The 10205-nt window shown below is 38.4% G+C and overlaps 1 protein-coding gene across 8 annotated transcripts; it reads right to left on the bottom strand.

The window, feature by feature from the left end:
* Positions 1-216: 216 nt before the first annotated feature.
* Positions 217-10089, bottom strand: LOC147824455 (cell cycle checkpoint protein RAD17-like). Of its 8 annotated transcripts, none has more exons than XM_087189494.1 (6): positions 9916-10089; positions 9112-9242; positions 8442-8545; positions 4973-5230; positions 4177-4260; positions 217-1211 (listed from the first exon to the last, which is right to left on the bottom strand). In XM_087189494.1, exons 2-6 carry the CDS (start codon positions 9116-9118, stop codon positions 1188-1190), a joined length of 477 nt encoding a protein of 158 aa, XP_087045620.1. In that variant the 5' UTR covers positions 9119-9242; positions 9916-10089; the 3' UTR covers positions 217-1187. The 8 variants fall into 8 exon arrangements, with proteins under 8 accessions (XP_087045620.1, XP_087045621.1, XP_087045619.1 ...); XM_087189495.1 differs by lacking the exon at positions 9916-10089 and adding an exon at positions 9568-9899; XM_087189493.1 differs by lacking the exon at positions 9112-9242 and having other exon boundaries at positions 9916-10084.
* Between the last annotated feature and the right edge of the window lie 116 nt (positions 10090-10205).

The raw sequence follows: 10205 nt of genomic DNA, 5'->3' as shown, positions 1-10205 counted from the left end.
TTGAATAATAAACCCCTTTTCTGCTAATTCCTCAATTCTTATATTTTTACCAAAGACCATTTAGAAGCCAAATTAAATCAACAAAATTTGGCTAAGTTAAGGAGGCATAGTCTAAAATAAAGATTTTTAGAGATTACCCGAAGTCATAAAATTTAATCTTAATAGACTGCTCACACAATGTAATTATATAAGTATTATTTCTTATAGAAATGTGCCATTTGCATATTAGATTCTATAAAAAATATGTATTAAGAAACATATTTACCAGACATAGAAATCTAATGATATGAGGTTGTAGGTCCTAGTAATATTATTTCATAAAATGAATTTGATGAAAAAAATGAAAGTTAAAAAAGTGTAAGGGAAAATTTCCTACATGCAACAGTGGACCTTATTCCTTGCTCCTATCTAGTGGAGGTGAGGGCCTGCATAATTGGACACAAAAGAGTCAGTTCCACTTTCCAACACGACAGTGTATTAGTTGGGAGTGGTGGTATACTCCAGTAATCCCAGCACTTGGGAGGATGAGGCAGGAGGATCACCACAAGTTTGGGGCCAGCCTAGGTTACACAGTGAGTTCAATGGAGCCTGGACTATATATGGAAACCCTGTCTCAGAAAAACAACAAACAAAATGACAGTGCACAAATATAGGGCTGCTCACCATGCATTGTTAATGAATGAATAATATATATATTAAATAAACACATATAAACTGATAGGTTAACAAAAAATGTTATAACAGGAAGTTTGCAGAAACCTAATGCTGTATTTTTCTTAGGAAGAATGGTTCAGTACTATATTTGCTTTAGCAACTTTTTGACATATAATACCTCGAGAACTGACTGTATTTCCAACCAGATCACTTTTTTATAAAACAGAAAGCCCTATGCACTGGCACTACTTTTTTTTTCCCCCTTGGTAGTATGTGTGTGTAGTTCAGGCTTGTCATGCACTCACTATGTAGTCTAGGCTGGCCTCACACTTCCAGTGATTCTCCTGCCTCAGCCTCCCAAGTGCTGGGATTACAGGCATGTGCCACCATGCCCAGCTACATATTTTTTTTTTAATGTAATACAGTTAGGGTCTGTTTTCTGACACAGTAGGTAGAGTCACAAAACAAAAATTTTGCTTCTAGTAAGATAACTAGTTAGTTGCTCCATTGTCGATGATTAGAAATTTACCACACTATTCTGAAGGAAAGACGTTGTCCTAAAAAATTAAAATAAGCAAACATTTGGAATATTTTTAACAATATAACATTTACAACAAATATTTATAATATCTATAACAATTTATTTACAACAAAATTTTAAAAATTTCTTTGAGAACTGATAAATCTAGAAATTACCAAACTTTATTTTCAAGAAAAATGTCTTACAATTACTAACATCATTGAAACTTTTATAAAATAAAAAGTATATGAGTGATTAAAATCCAACTCCTGGTGTTGGGAGGTGCTTTTAAAATTCTAGAAAAATCCTTCCCCTAATACATATATGCACGTATACATATATCTAATTAGGTTTTCCAACTGGTAAAGTAACAGTAACACCTAGGTAGGTTTAAGACAGCATCAAGTGTATTAAAATACTGCTAAGTGACAAAACACGGTGGATCCATGAAAAATATAAACTATTAGATGGAGGCTGACCAAAAAAGTCCATGAGAAAAGCCTTTGGTCCAAGAGGTACATCAGAGAAACTGCCCAGAAATTTGTGCTCAGAAGAGAGATGAGATTACTATGAGATGTCGAAGAAATATCAAAGCTGCCCCTGAAAATCCATCCTGAATACATTATCTTAACCTAAAGAGTTAGATCCATAGGCCAGACAGAAAGGAGCCTTATTCAAGAGAAAAGGATCTGGTCCCATACAAGCAACCATTAATTACTTCATTGTAAAGTTGAAACTTAAAGAGAAGCCCTGATGTAAACAATGGACTTTGGCTGTGAGTGACAAATCAATGTAGGCTCATCAGTACTAACAAATGTCCGACTTTGGTAGTGGATGATAATGTCTGTATCTTCTGTTCAAATTGCTCTAAAAAAAATAGTCTATTAAAAAAATTTAGCCAGGGGCTGGGGATTCAGCTCAGTGGCGCCAAGGCTGCCTTTCAAGTGCAAAGTCCTGAGTTCAATCCCTGGTAGCAAAAAACCCCACAAAAATTAGCTAGGTATGGTGGCGCATGCCTGTAATACCAGATACTCAAGAAGCTGAGCAAGAGTTCTGTAAGATGGAAGCCAGTCTGGGGAGATCTTCTCTCAAAAATAAATAAAGGGCTGGTGATTTAGCTCAGTGGTTTCGCCGCCTGCTACACAAGCCCAAGGACCCAAGTTCAATCCCTGGTACCAAAAATAAAAGAAAATAAAATAAAAAGGGTGGAGGATGTAGCTCAATAGAAGAACATTTGCCTAGCATACATGAAGCCCTGGGTTCAAACTCCAGTACCACCACCACCACACCCACGCACAAAAATCAAAGGAAACTTGTCTTTCTAGTTACTTAATCTTTTTTTATTTTTTTAATCTTTTGAGAGGATCTTGCTATATAGTCCAGCCTGGCCTTGAACTCACTATGTGGTCCAGACTGGCCTCATGGTGATCCTCGTTCCTCAGCCTCCCAAGTGCTGGGATTACAAGCATGTGCCCAGCTGTCTTCCCAATTAGAACCATATTGCACAGCAATTAAATAGTCCTAATGATGGCAATCTTTTAATAAGAAGATGGTTAATTAAATAATTCCAATTAGACAAATGATTCAGGCAAGAATTAAAGATGGATGCCAAAACATAGAGGTTAAAGACTGCTAAGGAACTGGGCACTGACACATTGCAAAAGCACCTCCCACTGATTCTGTGCCAGGTGCAAGATGCAGATATTTAACCACCATCTCTTTAATCGAGTGGCCAGACAATGTCAGAGACAGCAGAACCAACCATGCTTTTTGATATGACACAATAGAAAAATTATAAAACATGTACCATGATCCTTAAAGAATTCCTGAAAAAAATGTTCAACTTGAATCTAATAAAGACCTTGATTCAACATTCAAGGTTAAACAGCAAGCACAGTACTACGTGCCTATAGTACCAGAAGCTGAGGCAGGAGGATCAGCTGAGCCCAAGAGTTTGAGATGAGCCTGACTACCAAAGGAAAACCCAGTCTCAAAAAAAGAAAAAAAGGACATTTTGGGAATAGATGGAGAAATGCAAAAAGAAAATACATGGGCCGGGGATTTGGCTCAGTGGTTCTGGCGCCTGCCTCGCAAGCGCAAGGTCCCAAGTTCGATCTGCAGTACAAAAAAAAAAACAAAACCTGAAAATACATGAAGTCAGACATGGTGGTGCACACCTATAATCTCAGCACTCAGGAGGCTGAGGCAGGAGGATCACCAGGAGTTCCAGGCCAGCCTCGGCTACATAGTGAGTTCAAGGCCAGCTTGAACTACATAACAAGACTCTGTCTTAAAAAAAAAAAATCTTTAGATAACATTAAGGCATTAGTTAATTTTTGTCAGAATAATTATATATACAATAGTTAATTAGGAAATTTTTTCCCAAGAGCATCATATCAAAGTGTCTAAAGGTGAAATGTCACAATATTTGTAATTTACTATAAAATACTCAAGGGAGAAAATGAGAGCACGTTGCCGATAGATGAACATGTCTATCTCCTTTTATGTTTGAAGATTAAAAAAAGTTTAAAAAGAGATTAAGAGTCGTCGTCCCCCCCCCCCCACAAAAAAAGAGAGATTAAGAGAAAAAGAGACTATTTTACGGGGGGTGGGGGGGGTGGGAGGGGGTGGAGATAAGCACAGATTTAGGAAGTGAAACAAGAAACACCAGTCTGAAATGAATGATAACTGTTTTAGCCTATATTTAGTAAAAAACTAATGTGTAATTTGCCTGCTTGCTTCAGTGTGAGATCAACTAATGTGTTAAAAATACTAGCAGCACAGTTGGCTCACTGCCTTCTGCTGACAGTAGGGCGTTAGGATGGGAAAGAAACACAAATCACAGGAAAGCTCCCAGTCCTCAGTCTCCCAATGAGGCTGACACGGTGAGGTAAGGGAGCTTGTTCCTGCAGAGCATCTGGACTTACCTTTCTCTAACTTACTGTTAAGTCAGGGAAACATTTGGTGCTGAATCTTTAAAAACATATTTCTTACTTCATTACCTGTTCTGGTTGCCTTTCTAAGACTTCAGCTTTTAACCAGTTTTCAACTTCTTCAATTTTCTTTTTATGCACAGCAAGTTCATGCTAAGACAAAAATTTCAGGTTTAAAACAAAACATTTTCACTGAATGATTTTTGATATATCAGCACCAGCTACATTTAAACATTTTCAATGAAGAAAACTGCAAATAAGTAATATGCTATTGTAATAGATCCTTTTGATTATATTTGAATTTTTTTGGGGGGGGGGGACAGGTATTGAACTCAGGACCTTGCACTTGCCAGGCAGGTACTATGCTGCTGAGCTACATCCCCGGCCCTATATTTGAATTTTTACACTAACAACTCTATCATTATGCTGAAATCACTACAGGATTATTAGGGAAGTTTGTAATTACAATATTTTAAAACCCAGAAATACATTTTAGGAAAGGAAAAGAGATGAGTATTTAGCAAAAAAAAATAAAGATATCAATTCTATAATGGGTTAAATTAAACCTAAGAGAAAGAACAAAAGGTACAACTTCTGAACACTGGTTGATAAAATATGAGCCTTAGAACATAAAACTATGTAGAAACTTTTTTTTTTTTTTGGTACTGGGGATTGAACTCAGGACCTTGCGCTTGCGAAGCAGGCGGTGGCACCACTGAGCTAAATCCTCGGCCCGAAACTTGTTTTTTTTTTCAACTTCACTGAGAAAAATTCTTACATATAAAAATGTGAAAATAGACATTTCTCTCCTTTCCATCCACCCCAAGATTAAATTATGAAGACATATTTGTATGCTATTTAGTACCTGAGTTTCTGGTTTATATTTATCTACCCATGGTTCATTTTCAGACAAATATTCTTTGAAATTTTCTGGACCATAAATCTGTTCTGAGGAAGACAGATTTCCTCTTTTTCTAGCCGGGGCTCTGCTGCTTTCTAATGTGGAAGGCACATTTTTCCTTCTGTGACTTGAGTTATTCACCCCTAAAGATGTGGTAGGAACAGCAGAGAAGGCCGTAGTTTCTGAAAAATCATCAAATGATGGGTCTACCCAGTCTGTCACCTGAAAAAAAGACACTACATAAATATTATTACATTTTTTAACATCTACTTTCTACATAACTGAACTATTCTGGAAACAAGATATTCACATATTTATAACATTAAAATAGAAATCTTGTCAGGTGTGGTGGCACACACCTGTAATCCCAGCACTTGGGAGGCTGAGGCAGGAAGATTGCCTTGAATGTGAGGCCAGTCTGAGATATACAGTGAGAGCTTATCTCAAAAACAAACAAAAGAAAGTGGTGGGCCGGGGATTTAGCTCAGTGGTTTCGCCACCTGCTGTGCAAGTGCAAGGACCTGAGTTCGATCCCTGGTACCAAAAAAAAATTTTTTTTTTAATTAAAAGAAAACAAAGTGGAAAAAAGAAATTGAATCTTACAAATTAGCTCTTTACAAAAAACTGGCTCTAGGGCTGGGAATTTAGTTCAGTGGTGCTGCTGCCTGCCTCCCATGCGGAAGGTCCTGAGTTTGATCCCCCCACCCCCACCCCCGTACCAAAAACAAAACAAACAAACAAAAAAATTGCCTCTACGTGTTGCTCATTTTTTCTACCTTATAAGTAAGTGTACATGCATACTTTTCTACTTAACCATGGTAATAGAGAATGCCATGTAGGGCTGGGGATTTAGCTCAGTGGTGCCACCACCTGCCCCGCAAGCACAAGGACCCAAGTTTGATCCCTGGTACCAAAAAAAAAAGAATGCCATGTAAGAGACTAAGAACAAAAACTTGGTATTTTTCATTAATTATAACCTTCCCAGGATAAAGAATTTTTCTTTTTTACTGTTGGCATAACTGAAACATAAGATACTAAAATTACCTATGAAAAAGAGCAGGACAAATAAAATCATATTATTTCAACAAGAGCAGTAAGAATAATGCTTCTGCCTTGGTCAGCCCAGTACATTCACAGACTAGTACATTCACATTCCATACATCCAAATAATACATATCAGCTTAAGACTTTGTGAAGACAATGGTGAAGAGTCCTAAGGCTCTAATTTATAATTATGACTACGGGACACCATTTTCTTCAGCACAAAAAGCAATTAGTATTTCTTTAAGTTGAGCAGCCTTTCTAGGGAGGATAGGATGGGCCACACAGAAAAGCCTAAGAAAAAAGAGTACTGGGATCACAGGACAGGAAAATCAGTGAGTTCTATTTCACATTCTTTCTGTTTATACAAAACTGCTGACCTCTCCACATTTCCCTCCATTATTTTCTTCTCTTTAAAATCCTGTCAGGGCAAAGCATGGGAACACACGCCTGCAATCCTAGCATTCTTAGAGGCAGGGCCAGGAGGATTACGAGTTTGAGGCCAGTTTGGGCTAGTAAACTGGACACCAGCCTGGTAAGACCCCCCATCTCAAAAAAAAAAAAAAATCCTTTGTAAGTGCAGATGAAGATGTTTAATTGTGCAATTCTAACTTAAGGACATTTACAAAAATTTAAACAGATTTTTTTAAACAACAGTATAAATCTAGGAAACCTAGCTGGCTTTTGGATTTTCTTTCTGGTTATCAAGGAGGAACCAAGATTAGTTTTCTTCAAGAATACTCCACTATCGATCCCTGGTACCAAAAAAACAAAAAGAATACTCCACTATAGGAGATGTGTGGGACAATGTGGCTATGACATCTGTCACCCCATCGATCACCAGGGTTGATTCGCCCGATCTGGCTGGCTAGGCAGGTGTCCCTTTCCTTCTTCACCACTCCACGTGTGTCCCTCCCAAAGATGCACAATAGGTCGAAAAGAACGAACACCCAAGCTACAGGAGGACAATTTCCTCATCAAGGGTATATGAGTAGCTACACTCCCCTGCTAGAACCTTCATACAAGAGCTCAAGAATACTCCACTATAGGACCCGGATGTAGCTCAGGGGTACAGAACTTGCCTAAATGCACAGGTCTTGGCTTTAATTCTCAGCACCACCAAAAATAAATAAATACACTGTGCTTTACATGTATATCTGAAAAGGTCATGATGAAACCCATTACTTTGTATAATTAATATGCACTAACAATATAATAAAAGAACACTTAGCTACAGTTGTGAGCTATTAGATAATGCTCCTCTCAGGGAGGGGAAAAAAAAAAAGCTGAAAGTGAAAGCAGGCTCAGGAAAGGGAAGTTAAGAGCTTATTAAGATTTCATGAATGCTCAGTCACATTTCAATCATTTTTTTAAAGACAGGGTTAGAAATATTGGCAGTGAATAAAGAAAAAGTATTGAAAAAAATCTGGGCTGGGGATTTAACTCAGCGGCACAGCACCTGCCTAGCAAGCTTGAGGTCCTGAGTTCAATCCCCAGTACCAAAAAAGAAATTTTAATCATAGCCACCCAATTCATTTCCTCTTCATTGAAAGATTCTCACAGATAGTATATTTTCACCCTTCCTCTACATTTAAGAGTACATGAAGCCAAGTGTGGTGCACATGTCTATAATTCCAGTGCTTGGGAAGCTGAGGGAGGAGGACTGGTGTTTGAGCCCTGCCTGGGTTAGATAACAAATTCAAGCCCAGTCTGAACTACACATCAAGACCTCTCAAAACAGAGTATATGAAAATATTTTTGTTACAGTAAACCTTTTGAGAGTAATTCTGATTTGTATATTACTTATACATTTAATGGTTTTATTTCTTACATAAATGTGAACTCACATCTACTAAAAAATAAGTGAAATAGTAAAGTTAAATAAGTTACTTAAAACTAATAAAAATCAGAGCCAACACTAGGGAAATAGATATCTTGTATGATACTGCCTGATCTCTATCTTACTGAGAACTGTTAGGGCGGGAGATTTAGGTCAGTGGTTCCACCACCTGCCTCGAAAAACGCAAGGACCCGAGCTCTATCCCCTGTACCAAAAAAACCCCAAAAGACTGAGAACTGTTAAACTGAACCACATCACTTATAAGAGGTAAGCCCTGCGTCAAGCTATAGCACCAACTACCACCCATATCTCTTTCTCTTCTGTGTTCTCTAATTCCGGAGTTTTCAGCTTTTATCTTGTGACTGGGATGATAAAACACTTTTTCAAAATTAAGGCTGTCGTTTTTAGTATACAACTGTTTTACAACTTACTACCAGACTTGTTTAGATTACTAATTATAAAAGATACCTGGACAGAAGTGATAAGACATTAAGAACAATAAAAATTTATAATTCTTTTTAGGGTATTATAACATGGCCATTTTAAGCATACCTTCATGGAAGTTACCTTTGATCTAAGAAAAGCTTTTGACATTATAAACTTTAACAGTTTCCATCCATAATATACAACCTGCAGTACATTAAAATATAATTCACCTAGGGGAGAAAAAAAGAGAAACCATCTCAAATGAAAGAAAGTCTAAATACAGAATTTTTACTAAACAGTTTACATTGATATAATCAACAACATAATAAAAGAAGCTCAAGAACTTGTAAAAAAGAATAACAGGAGAACACACCAAAATGCTAAAATAAATTTTACTTTTAGTGACTGACTGTAACAAATAATCTGCTTGTGTTATAAATGAAAATTTTTTTCATATGAACTCAGTAATAAATTACCATTACCGGTGTGTGGGGTCACATGCCTGTATTCCCAGCATGGGGCTGAGGGTGGGCAGGTGGGGGTGGGGGGAGGGCGCTAACACAGCAGAACTGCCACAAGCTCAAGGCCAGCCTGGGCTACCTAGCAAGTTCGAAACCAGCCTGAAGACCCTGTCTCCAAAAAAAAAAAAAGGACAGACCAGGTATTTGTGTACTTACTTTTTGTAATAAAGAATTAGTCAACCCTATTTGAACAGTAAATTTTTTTAAATTATAAGCACAAATTGACTTATTTCCAAGTTTTAAAAAAATATAATAAATTCAGACTTATCACTTACTTTGCATAAAGAATTTAAATCCTATTGCAAATCTTTTCTGTACCTGTCTTCCTTAATTGAACATGTTATTAGAAAATTTCTTGCCAACACTGTGTTCTTCAAGTTTCATAATTCTTAAATGCTTCTGCAAACTAGTGAATTACATAATTTTTAATTAGGCAGAAGAAAAGTTTAAGCCAACAAACGTACAGACTGAAGGAGTACAGGACTATGTCACAGTTTGGAGGCACACACAGACCACAAAGCGAACACTCACACACTAGAAAACAAATCATTACCTCTCCCCCCAAACTGTTCATGGATTAGAGAGACTATGATGTTTCAAAAAGGTACAGTGGTGCAAAAGAAAAATCTATTTGAGTGAATGCAGTTGGCAGGTCGAAATAAAAAAATGTAGACTGCTGTTAAGGTCAAAACTTTTAGTTATTCTTTAAAAACAAGACTGACAATACCTACTTAAAAAATAGGCAACTGTCTCCGATGACACCGGATTTCTGAGACGACAAAGGCAGAAGAGACCTTGAAGACTATTTTCAGCAGACCCACCACCACCTCACATGGTATGCAATATACGGAGTACTAAGATCAAGCGTTCGTCCTGGATAATATTGCAATCGGTGAACCGAACTGAGCTCACACGTCCCCGCTCCTACCAGCGCTCTCAGTCCCCTAACCCTTCCCAACGCTAGACGGGATGGGCGGGTCAGGGGGAGGAGCGACGAGAGCCCGAGGAAGGCGTGAAGGAAGAGGGCCTAACGTCTCTCGGACATATAACAAACCCAGCCCCTGCCGCGGCATCCTTACCTTCCTGGATCTGCATCCCCTCATGGGCAGAGTGGAGCGGAGGAGCTCAGGCTCTGCTCCCGGCAGATGGGCAGGCACCCAGGCCTTTCCCGGTCAGCGCAGAAGCGCAGAGGGGCCGCCTCTTGGGGGCCTTCAACATTGGCCGGCGCTTCCGCGACGAAGCCCGAAGGGAGGGGCCGCTGAGGAGTGACTGCTTTAGGTGCCCAGCACACTGCCTGATCATAGCGCGTCCCAGAGTTGAGCTTCTGGTTCTGAGTATACCTTAGTAGAGCGTTATAAAAGGCCAGGTA

The sequence above is a fragment of the Heterocephalus glaber genome, unplaced genomic scaffold, assembly GCF_053883595.1.
Source record: "Heterocephalus glaber isolate CG9 unplaced genomic scaffold, H.glaber_assembly_v1.0 deba00001542, whole genome shotgun sequence".
Lineage (NCBI taxonomy): Eukaryota > Metazoa > Chordata > Mammalia > Rodentia > Bathyergidae > Heterocephalus > Heterocephalus glaber.
This window is presented reverse-complemented; position numbering and strand designations above follow the sequence as displayed.

Coding starts and splice junctions, on each gene's coding strand:
- LOC147824455 (XM_087189493.1), bottom strand. Junction 5,231..8,441: donor CAAAGGTAACTTCCATGAAG/GTATGCTTAAAA, acceptor TCTTTTTTTCAG/GTGACAGACTGGGTAGACCC. Junction 4,261..4,972: donor AATATAAACCAGAAACTCAG/GTACTAAATAGC, acceptor TTTTTGTCTTAG/CATGAACTTGCTGTGCATAA.